Consider the following 21203-nt stretch of genomic DNA (forward strand, 5'->3'; position numbering starts at 1 on the left):
TTTTTTATTAAATATTTGCCAAAAATTTCTAAGTGTAAAAACAACAAATGTCCAAAATATATTTTATCTTACTCGAAAATCTTAGAAACTTTTTAAAACGATTTTATTATATTATATAATATAAAGAAACACACTTACCTTTAAATTTATATTTATAACAAATGTACTTTTTTAATTAAGTAAATATAAATATTATTGAATATGGAAAGTAATTTGTGTAAGTAAGTTGAAAATTATTATTTTCACTTTAATGTTTATAAAAATATCAATCGGTTTTAAACGATATCAATATAACCTTTTTACTTAGCAAATCAGTGTAAACATAATACACTTGCTTTTTGTTTGTCAAGACCGTAATAAATACATTTCCATAAATAGTATTGTTTACAGTTATCCCAAAGATATGTTTGTTATCTGTAAAATAATTAATATTAATATAGATTGATCTTATGGAATGTATATTTTTAAGTTAACTCTCTGTTAATTTATTTGTTACAATCAGTTTTTTTTTAATAAAAAAATCGACTCATTTTTATAGCAGTGGATAAACTTTTTAACAGCTTTACAAGAACTAGGCTTAAAAAATCTATTAAAAAATAATATTTTACTTATGTAAATCATACAAGTCAATTCATTAGAAGATGAGATTAAAGAGGCAATTGTTTCTGTTTAATTGTACATGTATCGAAATACTTTTATTTAAAATCTGTTTTTGTCGATATACCTTAAGGTTGAAGTAAATTAAAATTAAAGCTAGAATGTATTCAACACATTTTGATTTAAAAAAACGTGTAAAAAATAATTATTTTGCCTCTTCTGTTAAATTTGTATTTTAGACCTGGCTTCTTTAATTTTAAATGAGTATCAATGTGATCACCTAAATTAAAACTTATATTTGTTTCAATCCGTCAATTTTTGGCGACTTTAGGATGCAAGTTGTAGAGTGCCCTATAGAGTTGCGATCGCGTCCTATATTCTTACCTGTCGCGGCTAGGATGTCAACGCTCCTTTTCCACGAACCTACAGCTTCTCAACAAGCTTACCAAATACAATTTTAATCTTGATTTAAACTGTAAAAATTTTTAAATTAGTCTATAGTGTTTTGAATATTCTTATGCTGTGCATTTCTAAATTATTCATTGCAAAAATGTTTTCTTTTTTCAGAAACGAAAAATACTACACGTGCTGCGATGAACCATATCTGGATATTACATTCAACATCACCATGCGGCGGAAAACTTTATTCTACACGGTGAACCTCATCATTCCGTGCATGGGCATATCGTTTCTAACAGTGCTCGTATTTTATCTGCCTTCAGATAGCGGCGAAAAGGTAATATCGATCACAAATGACTACCATTTAATTTTGCATGCGCTATCTGCGCCTCGAAGCTCGTTATGCTGCTTTATTACTCGCATGCGAGCTTCGTTAGTTGAAGGCGTTGACATCGTTTTTCGTTGTCCAGAAAAGATAGTTAAATCTTCGGATTTGCCACTAGTACTTCGCCGACTGTCCACAACGATTGTTAGCAAACTATGAAGTGAAATTTTCAACTTGGTGAAAAAGTTTATTATATAACATAGATGTTTTCGGCGGTACGAGTTTGAAAACTGCGATGTAATAACGCGATATAAAAAATGTGCGTACATTTTTTTACCATCCATATCGCACAAGTTACGTAAGCCAAAAATGTGATAGATCCTTTTCATATAATACTTTTATTTTTCCAACAGATGCTATCGAACCTTTATCACTATCAAATTAGATAAGCGGCAAAGTGTCGCGCTCAACAATATTTTAAGTCTAACGTCAAAGCGGACATCTTTTCTGTTATCTGAATCCTTCGCCTTATCCCAACCGTTTAACACTCGAAATTGGCCCTAACTTACAAGTCAGATTCTAAGTTTTGCTACAATGCCGCCTTATATCAATCCAGTTTTCGATAAAGCTTTATCCGTGGTATTTCATTGAAAAGGGTATTATATCAAGACTTTGTTACTTCCGTATGCTATTTTAATATTATGCTATAATATTCTACGAGTACATTTTGAGCTAAGCACGTTACTAAAAAAATATAATTTTCAATATTTTGTGGTATATTATATTGTATTATAGTTACACAACGATTTGATAAAGTCATACAAAAACAATAACAAGTTTGTTGATACTCTAGATTTAAAATTATGGAGTGAAAAATATTGGAAGAAAAACTCGTAAACAGCGAAAAGCTCAGCAAAAAGGATATAATTTGATCAGCGGTTACAATAGTATAGAATAAGACCCTTGTACGATTTCACGCTCTTCCGATATATACTATACGTACCTTTACACGTATGTATGTGTTTCTGTCATTTAAGCAATAAACGTCATTTGGTATTCTCGCGGCGAGCTTTCGGCCCCATCTGCGTCTGAGCTTTATCCGCCGAATCCGTTATCTTTGTAGCGCTTTTTCCAATAGTTTTGAATTTGAATCGAAGGTGCTTCGCCCCCGGGACCTCGCCACATAGCTCCGGGAAAACCCTCGCATAGCACGCATACTCAATAATAAAAGCTCATCGAGCTTTGGCCCACCAAATGACGTTGTAATACTTGCGCATGGTGACGCCGTATCCTCGCGTTAATGTACGATGCGGCTTTTCCCATCGAAAACCACACGAAGGATAACGCGATTCGAAAGCTTTGACGCTGAAAATGCGGTCCATAAGTCACGAATAGATCTTCTTTCCGTATATTAAAATAGGTTGTACCCACGTTACTTGCAATAATTATAAATCACTTTTTATATTTAAAATCTTTTAAAAAATATTTTTTTTATTTTTTTAGCATGAAGTCCTTTTTTAATAAATATGATATAGGTGGAACAAGTGTTATTAACAATTCAGGCGTTAAAGTCCTGCATAAAATGGGATCTATTTTTATCATTAACGTAACTTACAAAATATAAGTTTAATATATAATGGCTTATATTTAAAATAATGATCATAATGATTTAGAACTCCTAAATTTAACTTCTCGATTAAATAACAATTTAGTTTAGGTTTGAGAACACTAGGGGTGTGATTTCGTAGCCAGTGAGACTCAGAGTAGAATCTAGTTAGCGATTTTTTACATTATATTTACATATGTTGCGACTGACGATAAATAGCGAGATGTTTTCTCCGAGCGGTGGTAGAGAAGCTGGCGGAAGCTTGATGTCAATGGACCATCATCAGAGTTCTGATTGATATGGCAGCGACAGTATATTCTCCGAGTGGTGGTGGAGAAGTTGGCGGCGGGATTGTGAGGCCATGTTTGTATGTTGTCCGCGAGCTGCTGGTCTCGAGTCCTCGAGTCTGCTGGTGACTACCTTTTCCTCATCGAAGTCCAGGCTTAAGTATCCAAGGCTACAAAGCTTGCTGACTCGGTGTTATTTATGGGATTTTTTCTGGTCGTAACAAAGGCTGTGTGTGGTCTAAATCCTTTACGCTATTGTCTTGTTTCCTTGTTAATGGACGATTATTTTGGTCACAGTAAATTAACGAAAGTTTTGAGACAAAGACCCTTTCAACAGTGGTCAGCTGTGTGTAGTCGCTACATAAGTAGCAAATAAAACGAATTTATGTAGATATTTTTAGAAATCTTTAGAAAGTTCTCACTTAAGTAAAACATCATTTCAGCAATAAGTTAAAGCAATACTGCGATTATTTTTTCTAAACTACCTAATTATCAATTTTTTTATTTATAGAATTTCAAAGTATTTTTGATGTTTTATTTTATTTAAAAATATTATTATCACGGACATGCTACGAAAATGTTCATAAAATATTCAACAAAAAATTAATATATTTTAAGCTTTCTGTAAAAATTGATAATTAAACACAAAGTTGCTAAAATTCTATATTGCTTTCTGCTAATTATAAAAAAATAAATATTAAGAATAAGCTAATAAAATAGTAAAGTTTTTACTTAAAAGAAAATTACTATAGAAGTCGCAAATATGCTACAATTAGTGTATCTTCTCAAGAATTTCTGGGTAAAGTGCGAAATCAAGAATTCTCATTTCTTGATGTTTTCTCGAGAACTTTCATACAGCCTTTTTGGTTAAAAAATAATTTGTTAGAATATTTTTAAATGTTTTACAACCGTTACATTTTTTTAATACCGCTGCATAAGAATGGGAGAATAATTAAAAATTTATATGATTTCTCGGAAGCTCAAGCTAAATATAGGTTAGAAGTATTTGAATGTTGTTTACAATTTTCTCAACTAATCTAATCAGCCTTATTTTTGCTTTGGTAATTTAAGAACTATATTAATTATCAGATAAGAAAAAACCGCTCTGCGTGGTAATGGACAGATTGCAAAAATGTATGAGGGCTTTTCACAGAGTTACGCCATATTTTTTTTTGTTGGCGAACTTAAATCTGTTTTTTTGCTTAAAAATCCAAATCGGTTTTTTATCTTTATCTAACTCAAAATATTTAATTTGCAAAGTAATAACAATTGTCGTATAAATAGGTTAGCTCGAAATTATTTCGTAACTCGACGCCCTGTAATCTATCGAAGTAGATCGATTCGTTCTGGTTCATCGATTATTTGCGTCCTTTATAGCAAATCATCATAAACAATAAATTTTAGTACTATTATAATCCCAGAATACGCAAATTAAATATATTTTTTTAATTTAGCAAATTTCTCAACATTTTTGAGAAAATCGAGAAGTGAATGTTGAAGTAACAATATAAATTTCAAATAAAAAATAAATATTGCAAATTTTTCCATCAATATTTTTTTATGTTTTATGTACCAAGTCGTAGATTTCTCCCTTATAAGTAGAAATATTTTAAAGAAGGTAAATATAGATATATGTATATCATAATTTTGATATCACTATCGCTATTGTTTACTTTTTATTTATAAGGGAGGTAAATTTCCAAGAAAGGAAAAAAAAAGATTATTACTTTTCTACTTCGATCCAAATAAAAATCATTCATATATTTATTTTCTAGATTTAAAAAAATCGAATAAATTTATTTGCCTTAGATTTTTTTTTATTAAAAACTTCCATCTTCTCCTATTAAATAAAAAATATATAAAAAAGACAGGAACTCACCAATTAATTTTAAAATCTCATTGAGAAAAATATGTCAATTACAGAAAGGTTTTTAATTTAAATGTAAACTACAACTTATCTAAATAAATTACCAAAGGAAAGAATCTAAAATTAAATTATACAAATCTATACATAAAATATTAATTATAAAATATATTTTTATGTTAAAATTACATATTAAATTTCAAAATCGGGTATTTATAAAAAAAAATCTCATATCTTAATTACTGAGATATCACCTTCGACTAATACTTATATTATTCTTTATATTTGGGAAGAAACCAATGAAAACATTTTATCAAAATATAAACCATTAGGTTTAATTAATCTACTATTTTCTGTCCTATAAATTTTATTTTTATAATTTAATATTTTCTTTGCTGAAATACTGTTAGATAAATAATATTATTAAAAAAAGTACATTCATTTTTTATTTATAATGAATTGACTGCAAATAAGATACTTTTGGCCCACCTTAATACTCATAAAACGCACACCGGAAATGGCCACACATTCCTTCTCACTCGCTTGTATTTTTCAATGGGAAATTAATGAAAATGTATATCCGCAATTGGGATTATGGCGCGTGTATACTTCGTGTATATTGGCATCGATTCAATTTTTCCTTCCCGATTTCCATTATCATATTTCATCCCTAATTAACATTATTTATATTCGATCGCCCTACTCCCGCGATAACATTTATTTTAGAAAATAATAAATTTCAATTTACTCTCTTCTTACACGCGTCACACATTTTTCTATTTCAAATGCAGTCTTATGTGCTGAAAGTTTGCGCATTTCTTCGTTCTACAGAACACTGGGCTTAATACATTATTCATCGTTTATCTTCATTAGCATCAAGTTCATTTACTTTTCACCCCCGTTGTTATAAAGATTTTTACTCTTTTTATTCAACAGGGTGAACTTTGGTTTGTTTTTTAAAGTTTTGCTAAATTCCAAACCAGGTTTCTTCATCGGTTTTTCGTAGAATAATTCTAGACAGAAGCGTTAAGGTTACAATTTAAGTAATTCGAGACAACATGACAAGGCGAATAACGCGGAGCTTGTGAAGTTTCGGTGCGGAAATGAGCTTAAATATACATATGTATACAGTGTGGCAATGACGCTGCAGCTTTTGAGTAACGTAAAATTAGAACAAAAGTAAATCAGTATATAATATATCATAGTTTTATCAATAGATGGTGATTAAGCAGATATTAAACAGCTCTTGGTCTCCGTACAAGAAGATTGGATAATAAAATTGGTCGTAAACTAAAAAAACTGCAACATAAACTACTTATCAAAAAATTGACCAGTATAGCCAAGGTGGAAGCTGCTGTATTTTTCTGATTTAAAGTAAGCTTCGCTGGATGCAATTTCATGTTGAACTCTCATATATATCAAATTAGAAGCAATTTTTCGATGGTAAATTGACTATTTCATTCTGCTCTGAATTCTTGATTAATCTGGATGATTAAGGGCGAGACTTGAATCTCTTAAAAATCTCATTTGACTATCTAGCTTTTTTCGTTCTTAATTGCATAAATATGGCAATAATAGAAATTACAGTTTCTCTACTTTATTTAAAAAATTTATGTGAGTTACGTTTGGAATAACGGTCGATTACTTTTTGGTTATTGTGTCGTTAACAATATATTCCACTTTAGCGTTAATGTTATTCCGTACTATTGTCATTAGTATTCCTTTTATCCAAGCTGCTAAAACGCCGTGTTTTGCAAATGCAAGTGATAAAAATCCATAAGTTTTCATGACTCTCTTAACAAAACTTGTGAAAGTTTATTTTACCGCGATAATTATGTACAGGCGCCACAAAGTAATTATATAATAATTTAATAAGTATATAAACCATTTATTTTATCACTTGGAGCTTACTTCAAAAAGTTCTACGTGGATCTGAGAGTTTATATATTAAAAAATAATATTTATTTATAAGCAATTTTGTGATGAAGAAAACATAGTTTCTAAAATAATAGCGAGATACTACAATGGAAAGAGCAGTGTAAAAATTAGTTTTTGTTTTTTAATAAAAGCACATTTATTTATACAGCAGCTATTACAAAGATTGCTATTATCGAATGCAGCTTCTAACAAGTACCACGTCACCTTATAGACCATCTTTTAGACTAATGATAATTATGTTTATTAAATTTATTCGTGGGTTTAAATCCCACATTATCTCACAGCGTATTTTAATTGCTTTTGATCTGGGAGATCGGATTTAAGGATTTTTATAATTACGATTTTGATTAACGCCTTATAAATGGACTATGGCATTAAATGCGATTTAACAAGAAAAATATACATTTTTTTTAAATAAAATAAATATCAAACAATATTTGCATTATAAATATTAATCAAATCGTTTCAAGAAAAAAACTAAGCTTAGTAAAATTAATTGTTCATGGTGTATCTTGTAAAAATTAATTGGGAAACTGTTACTTTGTAATTCATTCCAGAGTAATACTCTGAAATTGCTACTGTTATATATTAAGTCGCCTATAATCTGAAAATGGAACGAGTATGTCTAATATATAGACAATACATTTTATTTTTGCTCACTGTTATTAAAGAACGTGTAAAAATAAAAGTAGTTATAAGAAGGGTTAAGACTTTTTCATATTTATTTTATGTCGGACTTTTGTAACAATAAAGACTTTTTTATTTTTACAATTATAGCGACAGCCCTCATAACGATAGTAGTCCAAAATATATCATTATAAATATTACAATCAAATTGAAAAATATTTAGAGTGACATGTTTTGGCTCTAGCTAATTAACACCCTATACAAAATATAAATACTTTAATGAATCGTTAAGTGGAAAGTCCAGTGCCGTTTTGCATGTTCTTAATTGCGTTTTGATAAGACTAATGAGTGGAAGGGCTTAATTGGCAGCCGAATGAAAACTGGCGACTCAAAATCTCGTTACTGCTGTATGTATTTTTCATCCGGAGAACGAACCAGCATAAAAAATGGGTCACTTAAGGGATCGGCATTAACATAATTTCTCAATTAACTTAATCATAAATTTGATAATTCTGTTTCGCCGAGGGCAAAGTTTACAAACCGGGCACGCGTAAATTACGAGATAATCCTACTGCGTAACAAACACAGCAGTAGTAACTATGCGTCGTAGCGTGTTACGTATCTGTGGCTGTTTGTTGTTGTCGGTTGTTTATGTTATTTTTGTCGGCCAACTAATGGCCGACCGCTTCGATCTGTATCCAGCTTCTCATATCAGTATAAAGCCCGCGGCCCCTTTGTTGCGAACTCTCTCTCTCTCTCTCTCTTATCTCGTTGTACCTCTAATGAAAAACCATTACCTATCCGCTATTGTGACCTGTCTCTTTTAAAACGCTTTTCTATTGCTTTTCCATCCACTTCAAAAAGAAAATAAACATTTTTCATTACATTTTTTTTTATTTATGAACAAGTATATTACACAAAAATGATTAAGTGACTAGAATTTTAATTATACTTGTACAAAATATTCAGATAAACAAACGTACGATCTATTGTTGATTATATTGTTGATTTTCTCTCGATGCCGGAATTCAAGTAGACGTCGTGTATACAGATTTTGAGAAAGCCTTTGACAAAGTTTGTCATACGTTATTATTAAAAAAATTGTCGAACCTCGGTTGCTCAGATAATTTATCTCGGTTATTTTCGAGTTATTTAAGCAATCGTAGACAGTTTGTAACCTATGGTGGCCGATTGTCAAAAGAATATTTTACCCCTTCGGGGGTTCCTCAAGGATCCAATCTGGGACCTTTGCTTTTTGTGTTATTTATTAATGACATAAATACAGCAATTAAAAATTCAAGTTTTCTTCTGTACGCAGATGATTTAAAATTATATAAATGCATTCGATCTGTTGCGGACTCCTTCTCTCTACAAAGTGATTTAGACTCTCTGTGGAGATGGGCTTCCGTTAACCGTCTGCCCTTTAGTGTCGGAAAGTGCCATACTGTGTCATTTTCTCGATCCCGTTCGCCATCAGCTTATTTCTACCATCTCGGTGGTAACATTTTGACTAGAGAAACTTCCATTAAAGATCTCGGAATCACTTTCGAGAGCAAATGGAGGTTCTCTCTACACATACACGACGTCTGTGATAAATCTTCCAAGATGCTCGGCTTTGTTATGAGGAATGCCTTTCACTTTGACGATCCGTCAGTTATTCGCATCCTCTATGACGCCTTAGTTCGTAGCATTCTTGAATCGGGATCTATAATTTGGAATCCCCGAATAGCCAAATATTCCCTTTTAGTAGAAAAAATTCAAAAAAGGTATTTAAGATACCTTTACAAAAGGACATTTGGTTATTATCCGTTCTTATATCCCAGCGCCTTTCTTTTAGGAGCGTTGGGATATGATTCGCTGAATTCTCGCAGAAAGCTGTATGTCGCTAAGCATTTTTTCAAACTACTAAAAGGTGCTGTCGACAATCCAGCTATTCTCGAGGAATTCCAGTTTTGGGTTCCGGAACATTTTCGAGAATCACGATCGAGACCTCTTTTGATGGCAGTTAGGGCTAGGACATCCGCACTTGCCGACTCGCCTATAGCTGTGGCCATACGGCTCCTTAATACGCTGGCATTGAAAATTGATTTATTTAATGTTAGCTACGAGGATCTGATCCGGTTTATATCTTTTAATTTTAATATTTTATAATTTTTTTTTGTTATGTTTAAGTTTTGTTATATTTATTTATATATATACGTTTTTTTATGTTTTATAAATTTATAATTTGCTTTCGACCATCGTGGCGCATTGGGGTAACCTGTTAGGCCACGATGGTCTTAATTTAATCGAAAAAAAAAAAAAAAAATGGCGATTAAGCTGGATTGAAACTTTAAATTTGAAGAACTGGAATCTTATTTTTATCATATTGTAATATATGTATGAGGTATGATAAAAGATAATGATCATTTTGGATTTCGAGTGCTATTTGTCTTCTTTAAGCTTATTTCTAATGGGCGTATTTGACACAATTTGACACGCTTGAACACTAAAATGTACCACTGATCTATCGTGCTTAAATTTAGTGACTAAGTTGTTTGGGTTGTATTTTAAAATATAAGTTAAATAGTAAATAATACTGTTCAATTTTTTATTTTTTATTTTAACTTTTCTAATGGTCTCACTATATATATTTACAAATATATAAAGAAAAATACTTAGGAATAAATTGCATGGATTTTCCTTCTTTTGACTTCTGCAATGGTCTGTGGCGTCACAAAGCAATTGAGCCTTCCTTTTAACAAATACTTCCTGACTTTTCACTTCGATATCGACGTACAAAAGCGACGGAAAGGAAATCGCCACCCCATTTGGATAAAGCCCCATAAATCCAACCCCGTATCGACGACCGCGAAAACGGCTGCGGTCATAACCAGTTTTAAAAGTATATTATTCACCAAAAATGTGTCAGCTGCAGGGCTTTTTGCGGCAGAAAACTATTTCTGTCCTGAATGCAAAAATTTATTTTGTTGTACATATTTTCATGTAGAAATACGCACGAAGTCGACCGTTATTTTTTATTGGATATATACTCATGTATGTATTCTACATATATAAAACATAGAAAATCTTCAATGATTTGTAATATTTAATTTATTTTTTATTTTCTATTATATTATATAGGATTGAGTGCGGTTTGTACGCGTATGCGTAAGTATATAAAAATACTTTCGAACAAGTTTCATAAAAATATAAATTACTTTTTGACGGGCAAAATGTTTCACCCCCAACGCCGCAAGTCGCCCAAATTTGACTTTGATAAAGACGGGACATATTTTCGGGTAGCGGCCCTTAGGTACACGCACAGGGCTTTTTCCGTATTAACTTTTCGAGGTACGAGAAATTATCTTCTAAAAATTCAATGTGTTAATTTAATCGCAAATAGATATGTACGTTAGTATTTCATGCGTTATATGTGTATGTGGGTCGCTTGCCCCTTTTAATATCAAGGACCGCAATAAGGCGGTTGCTTCTCAAAAGCTTTTGTGCCGACCGTAATCTGATAAGCAGAATGATGGAGATCGTCTACAGTAGATAGACTTATTACATCCACCCAATCCGTCTTTTGAAACAAATTTTAATGGAATTCAAAGCGCCCGATCCAGTGACCACGATTATGATGTAAATAAACATCCTTTAGGTGTATTTATACTTTTTACATTATATATTTCAACATTTGTATAGTTGTGAAAATGTATATAATATTTTGTGTATATTGTAATGTAATCAATCTATTTTAAAAGTATTAACAGAAATGGAAATTGAAATTGAGAGCAGAATTAATACTGGAGATTTGTTCGAAGCGCAGGACGGTATTGGAATGAATTATTTCTGAACAATATAAACCGCTTTCGATATACCCCCTATTAACATATCAAGCGTTTGATATAATATTAATATTATATAAATATTTTCATTGCCTTACAAATTATATATTTTATCAAATATAAAAATATTACATAATAAATTTATTAATAAATCATTCCAACCTTTTAAGTTACATTCAATTATATTCTGCTTGAAAATATAATATTTTGTATTTCAAACGTTATAAAGATATTTATATATCAATATATTAAATATTTCAGCAATCTTGAGATAGACCTCAACTTTCTTATTTACAGTGTAAATAAAATAAGTTGGTTTCTACCTCCGTGTAATAATTCAACAAGGAAATGCGCGATTCTAAGCTATAAATAATTATACAGTTATTCTTTTCGGGTTCACTCAGCAAGTCGAAATTTGCAAAGCTATGCAGTATAAATATATATATATATATATATATATATATATATATATTTATACTGCATAGCTTTGCAATATCAAGTATATCTTTGTACATATAAATATATATATATATATATATATATATATATATATATATATATATATATATATATATATATATATATATATATATATATATATATATATATATATATATATATATATATATATATATATATATATATATATATATATATATATATATATATATATATATATATTTATATGTACATCCCGCTGTTGCCTTTAGTTAGTCCCTTAAGTAACTCTAGTTAATATTTAATGGATGTGGAAAATCGGCGCGTGAATACTAATTATGCATTAATTTTACACAGGTGAGCTTATCCATTTCGATCCTGCTGTCGTTGACTGTGTTCTTCTTGCTGCTTGCTGAGATCATCCCTCCGACTTCGCTGGTGGTGCCTCTGCTAGGCAAATTTGTGCTGTTCACTATGATATTAGACACGTTCAGGTGGGTCTTTTATATATATTAATTTTAGTATTTAAAATATACATCCCTTAATTCTGATAATATAAACCTTTTCAATAATAATTTAAAGTCTCAAACTAATAATTCTGAGGTTGTGGGTTCGAGCCCCCGGCAGCGGCACTCGAATTTTTATTTATAAAAATGCGTTATTCTTATAAAAACCGGCCCCAGCTGCAGTGACATCTATTGGTTACAAATTATATTACACATGATAATTTATAATTATTAATAATATATATGTCACCGATTTCTAGACTTTCAGTCTGGTGGTTAATACTAACTTGTAGGTATTCATTATATCTGATTGACTTGCTCATTAAGTACAGATTTACCCCGTTTTAACGCATCGGGCTTACGCCTATCAGGCATTAACAAAAAAATAAGAAATAAAATATAGTATACTATGTATTACTGATAACCAGTCAGTGCCAAAACTATTGATTCGTTATATTCTATAGACAGTTCTGGACGATCCGCTAATGTCTCTCGTGTGAATGCGTATCTCTCTCAGTTTGCCGCAAATGCCGTCTATCGGTCTGAGCTCGTCTTGAACCGTTTAATCATCTGTCGATGTGAGAAAGTGTTACATCCATAAGTTTCATGATTCGAGACGTCTTTGTCGAATCACTGATGGGGATGTTGTGAGCCAATTGCATCGCTTCATGATCCAACCAACGATATGTTAACGCCTGCGTGAAACTGCAAGATAATACTTTCAAATATCATTATGACGATAGCGATTTTTACGCAGGAAGACGCACTGTCTTTACGCACAAAAGGGTAGTTTACGAGTGTTTATTTTTTAATTTACGTGATTTCCAGTGCTAAAATCTTTATTGTTTCAAATCGAATTGCTTATTTCCTTTTCATGAAATTTGAATGGTCGTTTAAATGACCTCAGATTAAACTGTGCAGCTGGTTGGAACCAAATCAAATTTACACATAATAATCTATGGAAACTTTACTTATAAATATACATATAAAAATGATAAATACAAAATACGCGTATCACATATTTTTAATATTTAAATTTATTATAAAATAATTAAATTTATTAGTTATTCATATCCAAATTTTTATTTTTAGAATCTTTAACTAAGAACATATTCAAAAACACTTGCTTTTAACACAAATTAAGAATTTGAAGAAAATGTGACATTGTATTTTTATTAAATAGATTCATGGTTCGCTCTTTCACAGCCTTACTCGGGTGGTACTCTTCCACGAAATTTTGCACAATTTCCCAAATTTTACAGATATCTATAATCTGATTCTCAGCCATTTTATCATCTTCTTCAGACGAGGAGAAAATGGTTTCACAATCCAGATCTATTGGTTCTTTGATGGTCAGTTTCTGACCCTGTTTCTGCACCAACTTGAATATCGTCCTCATTCACTTCCAGTCTCATATTCTTTTCCAAGGACACAATTTTATCGAAAATTTGCGGCTTCTGTTTATGATCAAACCCGTCAACGCAATTACGCACAGTTTTCTCCGAGCAGAATTGAGGTTTCTCTTGGTAAACACATCCCAAGCTTTATTGAAAATCTTGAAGCAGCTCACGATGTCGGAAATGATTTTTCCAAAATTTTTCGAGAGAAAAATTTATTTTGTGAAATAGTGATTTGGTGAAAATCTTTTTGAAGTTCAAAATAACCTGCTGATTCATGGTCTGGAGTAGTGTTAGGAAGAATAAACTCGATTTTAATGAACTCAAATTCTATTAGTATGTCGTCCTTAACTCTTTAAACGCCAGCGACTTTTTAGTGAGTCACCTTTTATTTCCCTTCACATGTCAGTAAAAAAGCATTTTTTAAACAATTTTTTTTTAAATTTTAAACAACCGTTTTTACTTTTTGCCTTTAGCAAGTTGTAGGTCTTTTTGTAAATACTGGCGGCCTTCGACTTTCGCACATAATTGGTTCCTGAAAATGTGTGCGAATGTTGAATGTTCGAAAGTCGAGGGAAGTAAAAAAAATGAAATTGTGTGTATTTTAAAATATTTATTTATCAAGTAAATATAATATGCTTAAGAGGCGTTTAAGATACACGTTTAAGTGAGGTTTGCAGGTGTTTCTTTTGAAAAGTTATCAAGAGTTAACTGTTTTCCACTATTCTTTTTCTTTTTTTCATATAGTATTTTATAACATGCTATGTTTTTATTGATCGCCCTACGCACTTGAGATATGCGTTCTCCATTGGGATCACAATCTTCCATAATATTTAAAAATTTGTCAAGGTGCGTGAAGGCTTCATTCATATTTTTCATTGTTAAAGAGTTTTCCAAAATAAACCTGTCTCATCTACATTAAATATTTGGCTAGAGGAATATTCTCCATCTTCAATAATTTTGGATAATTAGGAAATAAATTCTTTTGCAGCATCTTTATCCGCATCAGCCGATTCTCCAGTAAATTTAATATTATAAAAAGAATACCCCATTTAAAAATCGTAAAACCAAATTTTAAAACGTTTTTCAAATGTGCGAAATAGTGAATTGTGCGAAAGTCGAGGGCCGCCTGTACTGATAATTTTTATAAATACACTTAATGCAGATTAAGAACACCTGTTCAAGAGGGTTTCCATTAGATTCACATAAAGGCAAACACAAGCAGCTATTGAATTGCGTTGGCTCAAATAGTTTACTTCAATGGTTCCAAAAAAATCTCTTCCCACAACCACATTGAATTACATATTGTACTAATTTATATATATTGACTTCCCAATCCATTGGGTTAATAAAAACGATAAAATCATTGTTCGGAACGTTACGTACAATGCTTTATCGATCGTTAATTTTATTATCCGCCAGACATGACCAACTCTCTAGATTGCTTATCGAGTTGTTCGTCGCTCAAGTGCCAATGCGAAATCGATGTCCGAACACTGTTTCGTAACTTGTAATTGACGATGATACTTTACAAGTGCTCTCCTATACACATAATTAATATGTCGTTGAAATTAGCATCGGTCAAGTTAAACTTTCAAGTGGGGGCGGTTAAAACACTCTGAACTTTGAACCTGGACAATCCAATCGCATAAATAACGAGAGAGGGCATTAATCAAATCTCGGACGCGGAAAGAACGGACCGACAGCGTTCAAAATTCATATGATAATGCGGTTGTCCCGACGGGTAACCTCGTCGGAGATTTATGCCGACGTCGAAGCTACAACCCCGGAATGAGTTATTTAAAATGCGATTTAGCGCTGCAACTGTTGCTGTCGGTAACTAACCACTGTTTTTAACTCGCGGATGCATAAGAAAAGTTTCAGGAGTGAGGTAGACCGCGAAACTTTGCCGATTTCGCCACCGTGCATATTTTATGCGCTTCTCCTTCGCTTCGCCTCGAAGTGAGATTCCGTTACTATCAATAGTTTGGCTGTTACATACGTAATTAATTCAATAAGTTTGCCTGTGCGGTGATCAAACACCGCCAGATGGAGTATGAACTTTACGGTAAATAATTTGATATGACACGCGCCCGTGTTGCTAATTGACTCGAAGCATTGTAGTTTGTAACGACATTCTTGATAAACTATTCATTTAGTTTTAACTGGAATATTTATGCGGGCAATTATATGGTTACAATCATCTATATCTGAAACATTATATCAAAAGAATAATTAAATCACATTATAGACATTAAAGATCCATAAAATTCAGAAAGTGAAATTTTAGCCGCAGCAACGTTTAAAAAAACAGTCAGTCATCGCTTAATATTTACATAAAGCGAAGGAGTTTTGGCCCATAAGCAACTACGACGCATACCCAGTTGGATTTTTGATTCTAGGCCCAACCTCCTACCTGGGCTGTTGCAAATAACAGCCACAGACAGTTAACCTAACGCAGTAGTATATTTGCGGCTACAAAATGCCATTTAAGTGAATGTTTCGAATCAAATTTAGATAAAATCTGATCAAAAGTCTTGTGCTAACGTCTGTGTTTGACTCTGACCTTTAACGACGCTACGCTGCCATTTCTTTTTACCGAAGCACTCACAGTATATTTTATTTTTTTATTATTATTTTCTTTCGTTGTAACCTGACATGCGTTAGCTCAATGCGTAACAGCTGAGTAAATCTGTACCAACTGAGTAAGTCAATCAAATATAATGAATACCTATAAGTAGTGTTTCTCTTCGAGAATTTCTCGATAAAAATGTGCGATTGAGAATTCTCATTCCTCGAGAATTTTTTTTTATTATATAAAATTTAATTTGTATGAATATTTTTAAACGGTTTACAACCACTGCCATTTTAAATTATTTTGTCCACATAAGTAAAGGCGGGTTCATGCCTAATATGCATACTTCTTAGGAATGACAAAAAATTGAAATTTTTAACACTCGAACTCGGCTTATTTATGCTTGAGTACTAAAAGCAGACCTTTCCGAAGGTGTTTGAAAATATGCCAGATGTTTGAAAATATGCATACTTTCTCGGAAGATTGCAAGTATTTAAATGACCAATATTCTTTTGCGATTTTCTATTATTCTAACCGGCCGGCGGCTTTATTTTTGCTTTGGTGATTTAAAATCTCGCTCCGACAAGAATAAATTACGCATGGGAATCAGCAGAATGCAAAACGATTTAAGGTTATTTTTTCATTAAAAATGTATTACATACATTTTTTGAGAAATAAAAATGTTTTCCTATAGATATTAACCACCAGACTGAAAGCTTAGTAGTCGGTGTAATACGCCTGTATTTAATTTGTGTCACCCCAAACCCTAAACCCTAATACTTGCCGCCAAGCCACACCAACCTGTATATAACATATTAGGTATTCTTCTTGGTGTACCAAATTAGAGCACAATTTTGGATATATGCTATGAAGCACATTTCAGGGTAGTCTTTTTTCGTCTAAAAAACCGTAGCATGTGCATACATATATAATATAAAAAAAGAGAAAAATGATAACGCAGCTATTGGGGATATGAATTACATAGCACAGTATCTGGGGGCGTAGACCCTCGGCAACGCAACATTAGGCTGCGTTCAATGAGGTGCGCTCTGGTTCCATCTCTCCTTTGAAGTATTAAATAAGCTCCTCAACTGTTTTTTTATAAAACGGTTATTAAAATATTATGCTTTCAAAAACTATGTATGCGTTAGAAAAAATCAGGTGCGAAACATCTAGGCTCACTAAATGATTATGTTGAAAAATTAATAAATCAGTGTTCTAACATTATTACAAGCCAACCTCAAAATAAAATGCGTTATTCTTATTTTTTTGATTATATATAAATACTTTCCGAATATCCCTCGTATCGATAAATTCCATCAAGGACAGATTGTAGAAAGGATTCTCCAGTTCTTTAGTCACATTGACAATAGAAAAAGGGGCAATTTTATCTGAAATGTTCAGCGATGCATAGAATGAAGTAAATCAAGTATGCAACTGACTTAACCATAATAGAGACTCTTGATGTGACGAAGTAACAATAGAGATGAAAGAACGTAGGAAATAGGATGAAAAAAGTTTTTGCCTTTCAAATATAATTAGCTGCTGCCATGAAAATGGCAACCATGTTTAACTCGTATTTATCCTTATCTTTTTTGAGAGTAGCATAGCTTTGTAATATATGTATAATAATTGGCGACTTACTAATATTTTTTTTAAATATTAGTAAGATATTTTGTTATTATTGGACATTAGTATGATGCGTATAATTGATGATAAAAAATACTGTTATCGATTGCTTTTCAACGCAATTTTATAACAGCTATCGTTAAAAGCTGAGCCAAAAAATCTAATTTAAAATTAATTTAATAAATATTTTTCAAGACACGACAAAATTTAAAAAAAAGCAGAACCTTAATTCAATATTCTTAAATACCCTTTTTCCTTAATTGGTAAATTTTTAAGCTGTCGAACTTATCTTGGACATCTTTTGTCGACAAAACCTTATAAACTCGCCGTTCTAACGTTAAATTAATTAAAGGCATTCTCGAGACGAATTTTCGTTAAATGTTTAATTCCTCAATCCGTTCAGAATCGACATCGATTCCGAGAAAGGCGTAAAATATACTTTCCGAAGCAGGTTAATGCATCGATCTTGTCAAAGCAAATAATTTACTTATATATTTAAAAATATGCAAAAATGAAGAGCCGATACCCTTTCACATCAGATAATAAACTCTTTGGTGGGGCATTTTCAATGGACGGATATTAACCGTAAATGGCGTAACGCATTTTTAATGACCGGGATGTAAACAGTAGTGTGAGGGAACAATTCGAGGACCATCGAGGGAGATGACGGTATTTTTTTTATATTCCACGATTGAAAGTAATCGACGAAGAAGTGAACAATGCAAATTGAAAGTCATCGAAGCGTCAACACTTCAAACAATGGCTGATCGAAAGGGAGTGTTTTATTCGTTTCTATGTCGGATGCGATGCAAAAAAGTCATATTTAGAGCGTAAAATATTTTTGATTCATGCGAATCGATTAAAAATGTTAAATTTTAACGTTGGACGTGCGAGTAACGTTGACGTGCTCGACGTTTCGGTTGTTTGGTGATTTATTCATGTTCAAATGTAAGTAAGTTCTTAGGGCGAATACGTGAATTTATTTCAATGAAATACATAAATAAGTAAAGAGCTTTGTAAAAAGTTCTAGACTAGAAATTCATAGAATTTATATATTATATAATAATATAAAAGTGGCACACGAAAATACGTATTATATATGTGAAATATTAATACATTAAAATAAGTTCAATTGAGACTTTAAGGGCAAAGCACATCAGCTGGTTAAGCACAATAGAGTCTGCTCTAAATTAATTAAATTACCAAGTTAAAATATATTATAAATTAATCACAATTAATAAATAATATTTTCATTACATTTCTATTTATATTTTAAGTTACTATAAACTTAAAAAAAATTAAATCTAGAGTGATTGAAACTAAGACTTACAGTAACAAAAAAAGGTTTTCTTATGTGTTTTAATGTGTTACATATAATAAGTAAATTATATTTAAACATATGCCAAAAGTTTTAATATCACTTTATCGTGATATCTCAATGTTTTTTTACTACATCTAATAAACACGATTATTCGCGTGTAACTCATATATAGGGTGTCCCAAAATTAACGAATGAAATTAGTCTTCAGTTGTTGTGTTAATTGAATATTGTTAGCATGGAGACACAGATCTTTTGTGAGTATATGATGTAAAGAGCTTCTTGAAATTTGCAATTCTTGACCATTTTTTGATTTGATGTTCCGGGATTTTCACCAACACTCTCACGCACTGCTTTGATATTGACATTTGAACGGCTTGTTCTTGGACGACAGTGTGTTTATCGTCTCCAACTGATCCAATCTCTCTGAATTTTTCAATTCATATCTTCGCAGTTGACGAACTTAAAACACTATTCCGACCATATTTTGTATTAAATTTTCGAATTGCGGAAATTAATATTATTGTAAAATAAAAAAATATGAAATCTTGTTTAGTTCGCCTTTATCTTGTATGTTGATCTGAAACATTACATTTAAACTCACATATGTAAGCTTTCTATATCAATGTACATTTTAAAAATCGCAATAAATGTTAAAAAAATCTTAAATTGATGCCACAGTCTCTAGAGTTTAGAACATGAATAGTAATTAATTATTATAAACTTTGCTCTATGTCCATTGGGACAGAGTTTGCGGTTAATATCTACATATAAATCTTTGAAAGCGTGTATTATTCTAGTATGTAAAGTTTAGCGAATTTCAAAACTAATTTACTAAACAAAATAAGTTCTTAAATTAACTGAGCATAATATTTTTTTATGAATCAAAAATGTAATAATTAGTTTTTGGCGCGATTTTTTTTTTATAAAAAAACATTGCTTGTTTTATTAGTTTATTCTTATGCTATGTGTCCTAAACTAAAATCAATAGATATATACATCTATGATATCGTCAGTTATTAATTGGAAATTATTTGCACCAATGAACATTCGTTTTAATTAACACATTAGACGTCATATTATTAGTCCATTTAATTTAACGGTAGAATGAAAATAAACTTAATTAAAAGCAATATTTCCAATGGTGATCTTCTTCACCTGAACGCTTACTCTTACTCGAAATTAAGACGATTACATCTGCATAAACGGTTCGGAAATTAAAATCGAATTTTTATGCTCAAACTGAGGGTAAAGTTCACGAGGTTTTCCGAACCGGGCTTATTTTTTTCGTTATTCTATTACACGGATGGATCCGACTTTTAACATTTTATGGCTTCCGCGTTGAGAATTATTATATTCTTACTTTATTTTTCGCGAATATTTTACCCAGCTACCAAATATGAAATTTATAATTCGCAGGAATTTTCCAATAAACAATTTTCCGGCGACCGATTCGATATCCGTCCGCGGATTCAGTGCCGCGATTTTCCGGTTGTTTCGCCGTCGCGTTACAATATCGAGCACTTGTCTGTTATAACGGCGCTCGCTCGTGCCGACAATTTGCATTATTAAATCGACCTTGAATATAAATATGAGTCGAATGACCTTCGTCCTTTGCGCTTTGCGTACATGTCGCGCATTTTATGTAAATATTGAATTATCGTTTAAAGTATGTGCCGCAAACAGCGGACTCGGCAACTTTGTTTTCGTACCTTGTTAATTTGCATATAGTAACCGAACAACTTGGCGAATTTATCTCTGTGAAATGTGTACACGCTAATTTGGAATCGCCATATTTATTAGCCACCATTTCTCAAACTGGTAACGTTATTACAGGGGGAATTTTTCAAAGCGTCCAATTACCGCTACA

General features: G+C 31.6%; 1 protein-coding gene across 1 annotated transcript in view; it reads left to right on the forward strand.

Annotated features, from left to right (window-relative positions):
• LOC148226470 (acetylcholine receptor subunit alpha-like) overlaps window positions 1-21203 on the forward strand; it is a 191253-nt gene that overhangs the window by 148530 nt on the left and 21520 nt on the right. Inside the window, exons 8-9 of the mRNA XM_088204549.1 lie at window positions 1165-1333; window positions 12266-12402. Coding sequence (XP_088060675.1) covers window positions 1165-1333; window positions 12266-12402 — 306 coding nt within the window. The remainder of the gene's footprint in view (window positions 1-1164; window positions 1334-12265; window positions 12403-21203) is intronic.

The sequence above is a fragment of the Plectrocnemia conspersa genome, unplaced genomic scaffold (genome assembly GCF_051122295.1).
Source record: "Plectrocnemia conspersa isolate PC_06_02 unplaced genomic scaffold, ASM5112229v1 ptg000014l, whole genome shotgun sequence".
Classification (NCBI taxonomy): domain Eukaryota; kingdom Metazoa; phylum Arthropoda; class Insecta; order Trichoptera; family Polycentropodidae; genus Plectrocnemia; species Plectrocnemia conspersa.